Here is a 16,979-nt window from a genome sequence, read left to right as displayed (position 1 = left end):
AGAAAAACCATCTCAGAAACACTGGGTTAAGGCAGACAGGACCAGACTTTTACGATCTGAAGAGGAGCTCCCAAGTTGCTGATTACCAGGGAAAGAGAATGCTTTCCACTTTCCTTGGATCAGAGAATTTAAAATCCTAGTAAGTCGCAGCACTTTTTACCTTGCACAAGTCACTTAACCCTTTCCAGGCTTCCATTTTCTCCTCTACAAACTGAGGGGCTGCACCAGATGACTTTCAGTTACCTTCTAGCTTTAGATCTAGGTTTCTCCCACCCTTCTCTTTCCTGGCCTGCCAGCCAGGGTTAGTTGTAGACCTGTTGTCTCTTCCCCAGGTATATAAGTATCCTCCAGCTGGGCCAGGCAAAAGAACCACACCCTACTGGCTCCCACAGTATGGATGAATGGGGAAGGGCCATCCTCGCTTAAAAGCTCTCAAGTCTATCTGGAGTCTTCCAATTAGATATGGCTGAGGAGAAGCTGGAGAGTAACTAGGACGCATGAATATGATTGAGGGAAAGGCAAATAAAGCTGATGGGAAAAGGAACTGGCTTAGTTAAACCTGAAGAGAAAATCAAGAGGTGGGAATAGGGGGAGGAAGGTTGTGGTCTTCAAGCCTACGAAGGAACACAGGGCAGTTGTGCTCCTCAATCATACTGACTTCAACTACAGCATGAGGGTCAGAGGCTAAAGCTATATAAGGAAAAATTCCCTCATTTTCAGAGGAAAATTGGAGGGAAATGCTAGAGCATCTAGCTTTGGGTTAAGGAGGCTATAATCTCTCTTCTTTGTGTTATAACTGTAAGTGTCTGATGTGACTGCCTGTAAGAAATTAGAGATGCAAGCAGTGGGGGCAGCATGGACACTCACCTGGGAATCTTGGAATGACAATTTCAGAGGTGGTAGAAACCTAAGAGGACATCTAATTCCAATCATTCTTGAGGGAGAATCCCTTCGTTAACATTCCCAACAAGTGGTACAGACACAGAATAGATGGATGAAAAGATGAGGATGGATGAACAATAGAGAAGGGATAAAGAGAAAGGGAAGGGAGGACAGCGGAAGGAGGAGAGAGAAGGGGGAGAAAAAAAGGGAAGGGAGTAAAGGGGAGAAAAGAGGAGTGGTAAAGAGGTGAAGGGGACAGGAGACAGAAGGAGAGGAGGGGAGGAAGTGGCTAGAAGGCAATTCAAGTGAAAAAAAAAGGTTTTAGTGTTCAGTATGGTAAAAAGGATGACTTAACAAGCAAAAAACCTAATGCTGCATGAAAAGAAGCACTACATACAGGAGGAAGGCAATGAGAGCACCCCTCACCCTCTACTATGGTCAGACATGCTGCATATTGTTTACACCTCTGAGTACCATATTTTAGGAACGGCGATGACCAACTGGAACACATTCTGAGAAGAGTGGCAAAGATGGAGAGGGAACTAGAAAACATGTTAAATCACAATCACCTGAAGGAACTGGAGAAGTTTAGTCTGAAAAAAGTGACACTTTGGGGTTTTTTGGTGGGAGGGAGAGGGGCTAGTGTCTGTAAAGAACAGACCTTTCCTTACTGTTGATAACATAGGTGTGTTTTGCTAGTTTAAACCTGTAGTTGGGTTCTGGAAAAGACCACTTCCCTGGGAAAACAACTAAGGAAAGAATTAGCTGGTAAGTGGTATGGTAACCTATATTGTGATTATTCATAGGCTCAAGACATCAATGCTGTTAGTGAACTAAGGATTAGGGGAGACCCTCGAATAAGTAATAAGAAACTCAGCTAGAGAGCTCCAAAGGGGGTACAGATTTTGTGAAAGGAAATGAAGCCATCTGTTTTTGGTAGTGAGAAGAGACTAGACTCGGTCTTAGGAAAAAAATACAAGTTCATGCCCTAGATGGGTGATAGTGGCAAAGTCACTTAAAAGTTTACTTTCTTCCTCTGCAAGATCAAAGTAATTGTTTGTGCTGCCTACTTCACAAGGCTGTTGTGAGGAAACATGAGCTATTCTAATGCAGCTCTGGAGGGTGCTAATGGCTAGAGTGGGGAGCTAGCCTAGGTCATGAGGTAAAGGAGTTGAATGTCTCTGTTATAAAATCTTGTTATGGTTGAAACAAGGAATAAGAATGAGCTTTCTAGTCCATTTCCCTCTGAAAAAAGCCAAATCCACACATGGCTAGACTGCAGTTACTTTGAGGACAGAGGGATACGCACATGAAACTTGATTGTGGATTTTGTATTTCCTATTTCTTCAACATCTCATTTGCATAGTGGTTTGGAGGTTTACAAAGTACTTTCTCCAGTAAGGTTCTTTTTGAAAACCCCTCATCTTGACTGGGCTGAGTTAACTGAAGGGGGTCTATCCAAATGAAGACTTAGGGAGTTAAGGGGGATGAAAAATCCTCTGGAGTCAACAGTCTTGGCATTTGGAGAAACCAGAAGAGTTTTAAAGCCAGGGGATGGGAAGCTGGGCTATTCGGGTAATAAAAACTGAAGTGATCTATCTCTTTGAATACTGAGGAGTCATATGAAATAGGGAATAGAACATCCCTGACAGCTCCAGATGACAGAAGTAAGAGTAACTGGGGGGGAAGTGAGGAGTGTTACCAAAAGAGAGTCAGCTCAATACCTAGAATTATCATAATAGGTAAAGTGTTGGACTTGGAGTCAGGAAGACTTGGGTTCAAATCCTGCCTCTGAGACTAACTAGCTGTGTGACCACAAGCAAGCCAATGAATTTCTCTGAGCCTGTTTCCTCGAGTAAAAGGTGGGAACAACAATACCTGGAGTACCTCCCTCACAGGGTTATTATGAGGTTCAAATGAGAAAATGTCTGTAAAGCACTTTGAAAATCTTAAAGTGTGAGAAAATAAGATATGAATATCACTATTAAGAGCAATTATCCATCCTCAAACAGGCCTGGTTAGGCAGCAGAAGCTAGCAGGGGCTACAATAATCAACATGGCTCCATTTTTGTAGCACTTTTACATTGTACAAAGAAGTACTGCTTTGGGAAGAGGACGCTACTAAACCTCTCCACTCCTTTCTCATCCTACTGGGGCAATGGATGGAAAAGCGCTTTGAAAATTGCCTGTAAGAGGCAGCATGGTATAGCGAAGAGAACATGGAATTTTCCTGCAATCGGGAGACCTCAGCTCGAATCCTGGCTACAACTCTGGGTGATCCTGGGCAAATAGCCTTCAGGAATCCATTTACTCATCTGTAAAATACAGACAACATTTACACTACCCACCATCCTTCACAGGATTATTGGGACTCACGTGTTTTGTAAACCTTAAAATGTTACAGAAATAGAAATGATGGATATATATGGGGTTACTGACAGCAGCTCCAGAGAGAAATCAGAGCAGTGGAGCACTTTAGAGTGTGGTTAAAGGGGACAACGAAGTTTAAACCAGGTTTGTCCCCTGGACTTCAAAGCCCCAATTTCGGCTCTGCCGTTCACTAGCTGCATCCCTAGGCAAGCCACTTCACCTGAGGCTGCCTCAATTTCCTCATCTATAAAATAACCCCTATTCAAACACAAGAATCAAGAGAAGTATTAAAAGGTAAACAAGAAAGAGAAATCATAAGGGACTTACTAAAGTTGAACTGTTTTGTTTACATTCCTACATGGAAAGATGATGTGTACCTTTCTCAGTATTAGGGGAATTGAAGGGAACACACACACACACACACACATATGTACACACACACAGAGGGCACAGGGTGAGTTGAATATGAAGGGATTATATCTAAAAATAAAAATAAAATAAAATTAAGGGATGAGAGAGGAATATATTGAGAGAGGGACAAAGGGAAAGATAGAATGGGGTAAATTATCTCACATAAAAGTGACAAGAAAAAAACAGTTCTGTTGGAAGGGAAGGGGGGCAGGTGAAGGGGAATGAGTGAATCTTGTGTTCATCAGATTTAACCTGAGGAGGGAATAACATATACACTCAATTGGGAATCTTATCCCACAGGAAAGTAGGGGGAAGGGGATAAAAAATGGGGGATGATAGAAGGGAGGGCAGATAGGGGGAGGAGGTAATCAAAAACAAACACTTTTGAAAAGGGACAGGGTCAAGGGAGAAAACTGAATAAAGGGGGACAGGAAAAAAATAAAATAACCCCTGCTCTATTTTACCAGGTTGTTATGAGGGTCAAATGAGATTTTATGAGGTGGCTTTGGAAAGGGCAAAACGCAAACACACTGCCAGCCGGTATGACTGCTATTATTCCTTCAGTGACAAGAAACTAAGAGAGGCTAAAATTCGAGACTGTGAAGGACAGCCAGGCAGAGCTAGCTGTCAGCTAGGAAGGGGCTGAAGGGAGGCATCCTGAGAGGTTCCTTCAGGGCTGGGCTACGAATCCTTATGTCCACAGTGAAAGAATTATGGTAATCTCAATAAACTAGCATAAGAAAGTGCATACCAAGTTAGTGTTATGTTGCTATAGAGACCTTATAGCCTGAGTGGCAGAGACTCTCTCAAATGGCATACCTGAGAGATCCATTCCTGAGAAGGTGTCATTGGGAATTAAGAGTCAATACTGTTAAAAGGCTGGGGGTGGCTTGCTATAATAAGTCTGGGTAAGAGGTTAAGAAAGGAAAAGGGGGCAGATGCAGTGAGGGGGAGGAATGAGGAAAATAATTTTGAGGACCAGTGTGTAGGCCTTGCTCTGTTTTCACTAGCAAGAAGCCAAAGAACACTGGAGAGAAGCTATCTTGACTTCAGACCAGGCCACTCCATTGTAGTGCTCCTTCTAAGCTCACCCTACACCTATGGTGCCCAGAAGGGGTCCTTGGGAGGGAACCCATTAATCCAGACCAGGCTCAAAAGGATACGGGTTACTGAACATCCGCTTGAGATCCACCTTTTCTTTGCAGTAGGGACACGTCTGCTTCTTTCCCACGATACACCATCCACGGATGCAGAACTCATGAAATCTGAGGACATATGGTGGTTAAGAGAAACTAGTAGAGGAGTGAGCTCATTCACCATGGCAAAAAACCTGCCTTGGGCCAGCTCAATTTATCTCCAGATGCTAAACACTTCCCTGTTCATCCCATTCCCCCACCATGGTTCTGGCTCTGGGCCATCATGAGATTGACCTTACAGCATGGCTGGAAAGTTACAGTAACCACTCTAAGGGAAGGGATAAAGTTGGGAATGTCTTCCTCTATCTCAGACTAAAGAGGGAACATGTGCTAGGATCCACTTCATCCCCTAGAAGTCGAAGAATGCTATCTTTTCTTCATGGGCCTGACCATCTGAGATCCTCCCGGAAGTCCCAAAACGTCAACTTCATTCTTCTCTTTAGAGCAGAACAAGTTCACTCTCAATCAGCCTAAGGAAGTTGGGTTTTTTCCTGCATTTAAATGTGTTTCTTGTCATTGCCCTCTCCCTACAACTGGTATGTTACTCATACTGAAAAGCTTTACAGCACATGAGTCACCACAGGAGCTGAGTCAATTTTAGGTACTGAGCCCAGGTAAGGGAGCTAACAGCCACTGATCTCAATCAAGGATTCAGAACTGAAAAAGAGCATCTAGTTCAACTAAACTGAAATGAACTAAAACAATGAATCCCCTCTTCGTAGTCTCCCAAGGCAGCCATTATTCAGACTCCACTTTGAGACCTTCTGTACTGGGGAGCTCACTATCTCTCAAGGCAGCATACTCCATGTTTGGACAGCTCTATTAGAAAATGTTTTTCAATATGCCAAGCCTAAATCTGTCTCTTTGCAACCTTCCCTCTCTCCATTACCACCACTGCTCCTAATTCTAGTCTAATTGCTCCACCTTCCATGCGATAGCCCTTTAATATCTGGAGTCAGTTAAAATGAAGCTCCCACTCCAAACATCTTTTATTCCTCAAATTAAACACTCCCCAGATCTGCCTTGTCATCTAGGTTGGTGTCATCCCCTTGGTGGGAAATAAATAGCTAGGTCAGCAATTGGCAGCTTTTCCCAAGCCACTGACCCCCACTCTTTACCTTGTCCAGTGCTTTCTGGGAGACAATTTTCCCTCCTCCTCCTCTCCCCACACCACTAAAGCCCTAGTCTCCCTTTCTTAATACTTGATCTCAGGAAGACCTGATGTTCCAAGGGAGCAGTCAGACTCTACTCAATGTAAGACAAGTCAAGGCATTTTCCTCTCCAAAACTTCAGATCAGATGCCTGAAGTCACATAACACCAGGTTTTGCCCCTCCTGTTTGCACTGCCATTCCTCTTTTAGACAGCTCTAATTGTTTGGAAGTTTTTCCTGACATTTGGCCTAAATCTTCTCTCTGAAGTGATCCTGGTTCTACCCTCAGGATTGGGACCAAACTGAGCACACTGAATTCTTCTTCCCATGACAATCCTTCAAATATCTAAAGACTACTGTGTCCCCACTAACTCTTCTCTTCTCCAGGGTGAACATCCCTAGTTCCTCTATTCTCTCATATACCAGGTTTTCCAGTTCCTTTTACCATCTTGGTCACCCTCTTGTGGATGCTTTCCAGCTTGTCTATGACCTTCTTAAAATGTGGCACCCAGATCTGAACACGATATTGCTGATGTGGTCTGACCAGGGTATGACAATCCCCTTTCTCGCTCTGGACACTAAGCCTTTCAATGTGACATAGGAGATAATTAGCTTTTGTTGTTGCCATGTCATACACACTAAACTTGCAGGACACAAAAAATTCCACATGTTCATGATGACTGTTGTTTAACCACATCTTTCCCCCCTCCGTACTTATGAAGGTGATTTCCTTGAAAACAAATGGAGAATTTTATACGTAAACTTATTCCATTTGATATTTGATTCAGCCCACTGTTCTAGACAGAGATCATCTTGGATACAAATTCCTCCCAACTCTGTGCCATCCATAAACCTGATAAACATATCATCCATACCCCATATCTAAGTCACTAATAAAATGCTGACAAGCAGAGGGATAAGAACAGATCCTTGAGGCAGTCCACTAGAGACTAACCTCCAAGTTATTATCAACCCATTAATGATTACTGTTTGGGTCTGGTCTTTCAACCAGTTTATGTAACTATACTACTTATCTAGTTCAGGTCTCCAACTTGTCCACGAGGACAGAATGAGAAATTCTGTAAGATGCTTTGCTAAATCTAAGGACACCAGTCTTCAGAATTCCTGTGCTTTAGTAACTGTCAAAAAAAAAAAAAAGAGGAAGTTTAATCTGGCATGAGACTTGTCCTTCATGACGCCAAAGAACAATCAGTGATCCCAGGTTCCATTTCTAAATGCTCACAAGCCATTCCTTTAATGTTTTCTAAACTTATGCCAGGAATACTGGAATAATGGATACTACCCTGCCCCACTTTTTGGCACATCAGGACACTTGTCTCTTATCAATTCTGTTATGACTCTCAAGACCTTTCAAAGATCACTGATGGAATCTCAATAATCATACCACTTTATATGTGAACTATTACAATAGCCTGCTGATAGGTGATCTTGCTTAAAGGCCCTCTCCATTCCAGTCCATCTTTCACTCAGTTGTCAAACTGATGTTCCTAAAGCGCAAATCTGATGGTACCATAACGCACAAACACCCACACCTCCCCTCCCCACTCCCATTCAACTTCAGTGGCTATCACCTCCAGGATCTCGTACAAAATCCTCTGTTTGGCTTTTAAAGCATTCGGTAACTAGGCCTTTTCCTACCTTTCTAGTCCTCTACCTTCTTCCCCTCTGTGTACTCTCTGACCCATCGGCATCAGCTTCTTGCTGTTCCTCAAACATGGCACTCTGCTGACTCTGGGCATTTTCATTGGCTGCCTCCCATTCTCCCATTTCTGTCCTTTTCATTTCTACCTCCTAGCTTCCCAAGTTTTCTTCCGTCCTAGCTAAAGTCCCATATTCTACAGGAAGCCTTTCCCATTCTCTCTAATTCTAGTGCCTTTCCTCTGTGATTTGTCTCCAACCTATCTTGTTTATACATAGTTGTTTGCACACTGTCTCCCCCGTTAGACTGTGCACTCAAGAGCATGGTCTGACTTTCTTTGTATCCGCAGCACTTAGCACAGTGCCTGACAAGTAGTAAGGAAGGAAATAAGCATTTATTAAGCACCTACTATGTGCTAGGCACTATGCTAAGTGTGAAGTAGGTGCTATGATTATCTCCATTTTATAGTTGAGAAGATTGAATCACAGACGGCACGTGATTTGCCCACGTTTAACTCCGGTTCTCCTGACTCTGGGCCCAATGCTCTATCTGCTTTGCCACCCAGCCAGCTACCATGTAGCAGGGGTTTAATAAATACTAGTTGACTGACTGATATCTGTCAGTTCTTTTCGTATGTTAGGATATAGTTTGGTCAGCCCTAGTGACATGAAGTTAGATGCTGCTTTACTTTTTCCTTATTAACTTGCTAACCATTTTTGTTCTTCCCAATACCAAAGACCATTCTCCTTGGAAGAAAAAAAGCAAAATAAAAGCTGAATCATTTATCCTGTTATCATGCCATCCATTCCAAGTAAAGGTCCCACGCCCTCTGTCGTCCTTAGTATTTATCGGCAGCCTCATGTCAATCCAGATGTTAGCACTTCTGATATTACGTTTATAGGTCTGTGCTACACTTCTTCACTAATCCTTACGTGCCGTTGTGTCTTCTGTACGTCTTTACAAAATCTGAGATGGTCAGATGAATTTCCTGTCCAGCGACATTAATTTCTTTAGGCAGCTCCCCTTTTTCTTTTTCGTGGAAATAATTTATGCTAGTCCCTTCAGAATTACATTATGGAGATGTTCCTGTCTCTCTTGAGCCAACTTCCCCTCCTGAATATTAGGTCATGGGATCCTATCTTTCCTTTCCCTGAACGCTTTGAAATCCACTCTCCTAAAATCTGGAATATAAGGCATACTCTGCCCAGCTTAGTTCTCCATTCTGAGCATTAACTCTATAATGGAACAGTCACTTCCTCTAAAGCTCTTGTACTGTGGTAATCGGTTCCTACTGATTTGTTGTTTGAATTGGGCTCCAGAATAGCAGTTGCTTCTTCTACCTTTTTGAAACACGAAATTATCATTAAGTTATGGTCTGATTATGGCAGAAAGGGACTTCAAGTAGATTACTGGAAAGTTCAAGGCCCCCATCACTGTAATGTCACGCTTCTGTTTGTGATTTATTTCCTGAACATGTCATCAAATCTCTCCTTTTTCTGGGTAGTCCATAGCACATTTCCATGACAGTAACATTTTATAACGGCTCCTCCCACTATTTCTTCTCATCCAAATGCTTCCTGTCGTGTTTTATTCCTCAGCATCCAGATTTCAACCTACGCGTATATCTTTTTAATATATAATGCTACTACATCACCTTTTCTATCTATATTTCTTTTGAAGAAGGTATGCAGTTCTAGAACCACTTCTCAGTAATGAGTTCCATCCTATCATATCCCATCTAAATCCATATGGTCAAATTGACCTCCTTAGGTTTAGATTATCTAGTTCAACTGGTTTAGTACCCATACTTTGTACATTTGTGTATAAAAAGCTGCGGACATGGGCCTTGAACTTTCTTCCTGGACATTCTCTCCTATGAATTACTGGTCCTTTCTTCTGTTATCCTTCTTCCAGTGGTACCCATTACTGCATATATATGGGATAACTTTTTCCCTTCTTCAACCCTTTTCAGTTTAAAACTCTATAGATCACAGTTTTAAGAATATGCATAAATGTTTAAAAAGTAGCTTTTCTTAGGTATCTACCATCCCTGATCAAGAATCCATCATTCTTCTATTTTAAACTGTGGTTAAGAATTCCAACTCTTGCTCTCAGACACCACCTTCTTAGCTAGATAGTCATTTCCCAAATCTGTCTTTCTCTTCTTACTCTCCTCCCTTCCATTCATAGTAGTGATGAGAGGAGCCTAAGGTCTTCATTTTTATTTTATTTTTGTCCAGAACTTCATAGTTCTTAGCAATATTTCCCAGGTTCCTTTTGGTGCCTTTTCTCATCATATTGATATATCATTTGTCTTCACACTAATAATCTGAAATGTATAGTAATTACTGAGTCTGACAAGTCTTAGAAGCCTTCTGACACTTCCCAGGTTCATGCCCAGGAAAGACAGCAGATCATGTTACTGTGTGCCACAAGTCAATAAACAGCCCCCTTGGTACTTCTCAGCAAGCAGTCACCAACCACCACAGCTTGTCTTTTTGCCTCTGATGATCTCAGAGTTAATGGCACCTCTGGATCCATATCAGATGGTTTATTTCTACCCATGACTGGAAAAATCTTAACTCTAGTGCTTAGCTCCAAATGTTTGGTGGTTTTTCCTCTCCCGTGACAGTTTTCTATTCTACAACCAGGTTAGAATTCTCTTGTATCTTGTCACATTTGCTGTCTTATTTGTCTCCTCCATAAAGGATTTCTTCCATTCTTTCTTGGATGGAACAGCTTATTCCTAGAGTGTGAATTATATGAAGAAAGACAATGTCTTATCTAAACTCTGAATCTCCCTCAGTGCTGAGCACAAGCCTCTAAATACTGTAAGTGCTTAATAAATGCTTGCTGAATTTAATTGGCTTGCTGGTGCCCTCCCCATCCCCCATCTGTGGCTAGCATGGATCATAGATGCAGGCCCCAATTAGCCTGGTAAAACGGATACCACCCTTTCCTTCCTCCATGGCCAAAAGGGCAGCCTAGCGAAAGGAGTATGGACTCTAGGCAGGATACACATGGTTGCAGGACAGTCTGTATGTGTTCTCAATGATTCCCTCTTCATTGACATCCACGAAGATCTGCTGCCCACACACTGCACAGACACTGTCTGAAAGATGCTTGGTAGGCATCCCTGATGCACTGTAGAACTGGAGGTGAGAAAGAAAGAGAAAAAAGGCAAGAATGAGTCAAATCCCATCATTTATGGCAGAACAAAACATGACCATTATCTTGTGAAAAGAATTCTGGAGCTGGAATTGGGAGACCTAAGTTCATATTCAGAGTCATAGAATCATAGACTGAGGACTGGAAGGGGCCTTAGAGGTCATCTAGTTCAACACCCTCATTTTATTTATGAGGAAACTGAGCCCTAATATTTCCCAGCTGTGAGGCTATGGGCAAGTCACTTGCCTGTCTAAAACTTCAGTTTCCTCAGCTATAAAGAGAGGAAAATAATACATTTACTACACCTCCCTCCTTTACTTCTATTTCTTTCGTCACTTAAACTAAGGCCCAATGAGATTATGAGATAAATGCTTTAGAAAACCTTAAAGTATGAGAAAAATGTGAGCAATTCCTATTATTTTAAACAATAATATGGGCTGATCATGGCTGCTGAGTAGGCTGCCAGTAGGGAGGAAAGCAGAGCGAAGGACTGGCTCTGCTAGCAATGGACTTTGGAGAGTTCAGTGCCTTTAGGCCTCAACCTCCTCTTCCATAAAGACAGCAGGGTAGATTAGACTAGGGTAGATTAGACTATCTCCAAGTGTTTTTTCCAGCTCTGACTTCTATGGTTCTATGACCTTTAAAACAGGTGGAACATTCCTCCCTTTCCTGATTCCCAGGGGTTCATGAGAAGGCAGAAGGACATTTTGTGAAAAGTTGGGAACTCCTTGGAAAAACAATGCTATCTCAGCATCAGTACTAAATGTTCTCATTTTATAGAATAGACGTTTTATGTCTATCCCTGCAGTGAGGGGAGGATGTGAGGTCGAGGTGTAAGCAGATAAGGAAATCATGACTGAAATACAGCCAAGATTACCTAGTGTGCTTGGCTATGGTTTTGCTGGTCCCTGGGTATTTCTTTAACAATAAAGGAGACAGCAATATAGACCTATGAAGAGGGACCCAGGGCTCCTGTTCAAAAAAGAGGAGACCGATAAAAGCAACAGCAACCACCCTTTACATCTGTATAACTCCTTACCATTTACAAAGTACTTTCGCATTCATTATCTGGCTAGCTGTGTGATCTTGGGCAAGTCACTTCCCCATTCTAGGCTTCACTTTCCCCATCTGTAAAATGAGGTAATTGGATTAGATGATCTCTAAGGTCCCTTCCAGCTATAACTTTGTGATGTGGATAGTTTCACCTGAATGTCCTGTCAGCAACCACAAATGGAACATGTCCAAATTGAACTCATTACCTTCTTTCTCAAACTTAGCCCCCTGCCTCCCAACTCCCTAGTTTTACTAAGGGCATCACTATAGTCTCAGGCCTCTAGACTAAACCCAAGGAATCTTTAACTTCCTCTTCCTGGAACAGACAATGAGATACCAAATCCTGTTAATACAGAATCTCCTCGATCTCTCTCATATCTTCACCTCCCTCCCCATCTCCCACCCATTTACACTGCCATACATTAGTTTGGACCTTTCCAGGATTATCCTAAGACCTAACTGGTCTGTCTATCTTGAATTCACATAGCTACCCTGGTTATTTTCCGAATGCACTGTGGTAGCCATGCTCCTCTGCCCGAAAATCCTCAGTGGCTCTGTCTTTCCTATCCAAGGTCCTCTATGATCTGGTTCTGACTGACTTTTCCAGCCTTATATTATACCCCCTCTAGCCGTTCTAATTCTAGTCCAATAGGGTTATTTTCATACCCTCTTCTCATGAGAGAGATCTCATTTCTCTGCCTTTGTTCATGATGCCTAGTATACACAGAATGACTTCTCTACCTAATCTGTCTGTTGAAGTCCCACCTCTCTTACTTTAAGGCACAACTCAGATCAGATGCCATTTACTGTATGAAGCCTTCCTTGGATACCACCCCTCCTCCCAAATCAAAGTGAACTCCTCAAACTTCTAATATTGTTTTGCATAGCTTTTGTACTCATGAAATTGATTTTTTTGGAACCCAATAATGAGCCTTACTGAGTTTAGTCCAATGTTCTATCCTATCAAGATCTGTTTGGATCATGACAAGATCTTTTTTGGGGATAGGGAGAGAAGACCTGATAAGTGAGTCTTGTCTGTAAAACTAAAGTGTCTTAGAGAGGAAAGAGTCATAGGCTGGATTCTTTAAGATAGTATTGAGTCTAGGCTCTGCCACTACTCATGCATTCAGTCATCTGTAAAGGAGAGAGAATGATACCCACCCAATATCCCCTAACTTTCCTCACCAGTTCAATTCAGCAAATGTTTAATTGCCCATAAAGGATGTGCAGTGATTTGTTTTACAACACACACACATATACATACACACACAGGTCTTACTCTCAAGGAGCTTACAATCTAAAGGGGAGAACAGGGAAGCAAGTAGACAAATCACTGATGAAAGAAAAAGTTCAAAGGATCACTCTGGATTCAAAAAACATTTGTTGATTATTAAAGTACCTACTGTGTACAAGGCTCTGTAATATAAAGATGAAAGACATATCCCTGGGCTCTTAAGGTTCTTATAGCCTAAGTGGGAGGAGTGGGGCGATGAGAATATAATATGCAAATATTGGACAGCTGGATGACCACCTATTAGGTATTTTGAGGAGGAAATTCTTTTTAAAGTATATATTGGACTAGATTGTGCTTTACAAATATGAGATTCTTTCAGATTAGTTTGTCCTGAACCATCCCTATAGGGTACTGGGAAGAGAGTACTGTGAGACACTAATGCTCATTCCAAAGGAAGAATCCACAGAAAGGAAATGTGTCCTGCTCAAGTACCAACTGAAGACTTCTACTGAAATGGAAGCCGTATAAGGGGTTACTTTCTTGGGACACTGAAGTGTTAATCCTGGGAACTGACTTAGAAGGACAATCTGAGAGCATAAAGGGAAATGGCACTGATATAGGTCTAAGTGAAAACCCCTTACTATTTCCCAGCCCCAAATCTAAAACTAGTCTGGATCGTGCACTAGGCTGGGAGCTAGGTTTACCGAAGGTCCAATTCAGCTTCTTCATATTCCAGGTTCCTTGAGATAAAATTGATTTCTTCCTCCTCAAATTTCTCACAGCACTTAAAAAAAATGCTCTAACACTCTCTCTCTACAAAGAGATTTCCTCATTAAAGTGCAAACTTGTCAAAGGCAGAAACTATTACTTGTAAATTTTTCATCCTAGTGCCATGTGAGGGGTACACTATCTGTAGCAAGCATTGAAATGCCTGATGAGCTGAAATGAGATGAGTTCTAGTCCTAGCAATATGACACTTGTCTCTCTGGGCCTTGGCTTCAACAGTAAAATGAAGATGACCCTTAAGGTGCCTTCAAGCTCTAAAGCCCAGCGATACTTCACCATCACAAGAACAAGATGGACAGAAGAGACTATGAAGAACTGGTCTTCGGCCAGAAGGAGGCAGGTATGCCAGAATAGAGTTCCCTCTGAGAAGTAAATGATTCAACTCTGAAGGACTTAGAAACTCACATCAACACTATGATGACTACATGACTACAAAGGCCAAATGAAGCATGTTGTCCATCTCTCGACAGAGAAGTGATGGATTAAATATGCACAATGAGACACACATTTTTGGCCTGAGGAAATCAGTTCTGCTCGACTATGTTTCTTTTCCCAGCAAAGGAGAGGAGCGGAGGTGGGAGAGAAAACAAATAATTTTTAGAAATAGAATTTAATGTGAAAAAAATGAATGAATCTTAGCTAAGCCCTTAGATGGGACAAAAGAACAGCAATAAATCTTTTCTATTTTTACAAAGAGCTTTCAGGAACAAGTTCAGAACAAGGAGCAGATTTTCCTTCTGTTTCCTTATCTAAAGGAAGGAGGAAATCCAAGAACTCTAGGGATAAATATGGCATTAGAAGATTTAGAGCAGGAAGGGCCTTAAAGACTACTTAATTCAATCCCCTCAACTTGCAGATGAAGAAGTACAAATGGCCTTTAATATTATAAATTTTAATACTGAGCGAAGTGAGCAGAACCAGGAGAACACTGTAAATAGTAACAGCAACACTGTGCAATGACCAGCTTTGATAGACTCAGTTCTTCTCAGCAATGCAATGATCAAAGACAATTCCAAAGGACTCATGACGGGAAATGTTGTCCACATTCAGAGAAAGAACTATGGAGTCTGAATGCAGATCAAAGCGTACTATTTTCTCTCTTTATTTGGTTTGTTTTTTTTCTTTCTCATGGTTTTTCCCTTTTGTTCTGATTCTTCTTTCATAACATGACTAATGTGGAAATGTGTTTACTATGATTGTACAGGTATAGCCTATATCAGAGTGATTGCCATCTTGAAGAGGGAGGGAGAGAGAAAAAAAATTGGAACTCAAAATCTTGTAAAATGAATGTCAAAAACTACCTTTGCATGTAATTAGGAAAAAAATAAAATACCATTAAGTGGAATTAAAATACTATAACAGAAATAAGAATCTAACAAATATTTGTCAATATTTATTTTTAGATTTTATCTCACAAAATTACTATTTTAATACCTAATTCTTTTCATGGAATTTTAGTCCTGGATGGACATTAAAAACAGCTCTTCTCCTTAAATGCCCTCATTTTACAGATGACAAAATGGAGGCCTAGAGAGGGGGAATGGTTTGCTCAGAGTCATACTCCTAGTAAGCATCAGTATTAGGATATGGAATTACAGAGTCTCAGAGCTAGATGCGATCTGAGAGGTCATTTAATTTCACTACTCCTTCAATAGAACCCTCTTCTAACAAAGGTAATGAAAAAAAATCCATATCTATCTACCTCAAAGATTTCTGAACAGATATATTTCGTTTATGCCTTCGTTAACAGATGAGAGAAGTGAGATGACCTGCAAATTCATGAAGGTAAGTAGCAAGTCTTCTGACTTGAAATCCAGTGCCCCTTTTACTATGTGACACCAATGATTCCTAACCCCTGCAGGTCAGCAACCAAACCCCACTCTCCATCTCTTATCACCCAATTCCCATCCCCTTCAACTCACCCACCCCAAAGTCTCAACCAAATGCTTCCACTGTGCCCTCTGGAATGCCTGTTAGACAACACAGACAACAAACTTGCTTTCATCTTAGATCTTTCCCTTTACCACTTCTCCCATCTTCTGACTCTGAGATCTGGCTTACCCCTAATGACAGTCTCCCTGATCACCCTTTCCAGCACTAGTTGCACTAATTCCCTTTGGTTCACTGGTTGGGGTGGGAGAGTTGGAATACCTCTTAGCATTGCCACTTCCAGGTTCTCCTCCTACCACCATCACTCAGTAACCTCTCCTCTTTTGAAGTCCATACAATCAAAACCTTCCACCCAATAAAAATCCTGGCAGCTTTTATCTATAGATTTCTAGGATATTCATAATCTTTCTCCCTTCCCATTCTTGTCCTCATACTAGGGACTTCAACATATATATATATCGATACTCCCTCAAACATTCTAACGTCCCAGCTCCTTAATCTACTCACTTCTGATGACCTACTCCTCTACCCACCTCAGCTATACACAAAGATGGATACCCTTTTTTCATCACTCATAAATGCACAACCTCCACATTCAAGAATTCTGAAATTCCCTTATTTGATCCCAAGTAATTCTGCTCACTTATACCCAAATCTCACTCTTCGTCCACACTGTGATGTCCAATCCCTAGACCTCTCAGTTCTCTCCCAGGCCATCACACTTGCACTAGCTATTCCTCTTTCCCCCATACTAAACCCTTGGTGAACCAGTTCAATTCAATGCTGTCCTCTTCTCAAATCCCTTGTGTCCTTATCCTGTATCACTGATTGTGCCTAGTCAACTCCCAGCACTGGGTCAATCCCAACATGCACTGCTTTCACTGGGAACTCTATGCCAAACAAAGGTAGAGAAAATCACAAACCACTCTGAGCAGGTCCACCACAAATTTATGTTATATAACTTCAACTAGGCCCTCACTGCTGCTAGACAATCCTTCTACAACTCTTATCAGCTCTCTGACAGCTTAGCACAGAGCCTGGCACACAGTAGGCACTTAATAAATTTTTACTGACTGAGCTAAACTTAGTAAGATATAGGTAGGAACACTCTGTAAACCTTAAAGTTTTGTATAAATGTAAATCATTAATATTATTAATAAAATCTCAGAGTGCTATAA

General features: G+C 41.5%; 1 protein-coding gene across 1 annotated transcript in view; it reads right to left on the bottom strand.

Annotated features, from left to right (window-relative positions):
• RNF121 (ring finger protein 121) overlaps positions 1-16,979 on the bottom strand; it is a 95,816-nt gene that overhangs the window by 852 nt on the left and 77,985 nt on the right. Inside the window, exons 7-8 of the mRNA XM_036747366.1 lie at positions 10,689-10,822; positions 4,827-4,928 (exon numbers count right to left, since the gene is read on the bottom strand). Coding sequence (XP_036603261.1) covers positions 4,827-4,928; positions 10,689-10,822 — 236 coding nt within the window. The remainder of the gene's footprint in view (positions 1-4,826; positions 4,929-10,688; positions 10,823-16,979) is intronic.

This window comes from Trichosurus vulpecula, chromosome 2, assembly GCF_011100635.1.
Source record: "Trichosurus vulpecula isolate mTriVul1 chromosome 2, mTriVul1.pri, whole genome shotgun sequence".
Taxonomy (NCBI): Eukaryota; Metazoa; Chordata; class Mammalia; order Diprotodontia; family Phalangeridae; genus Trichosurus; species Trichosurus vulpecula.
This window is presented reverse-complemented; position numbering and strand designations above follow the sequence as displayed.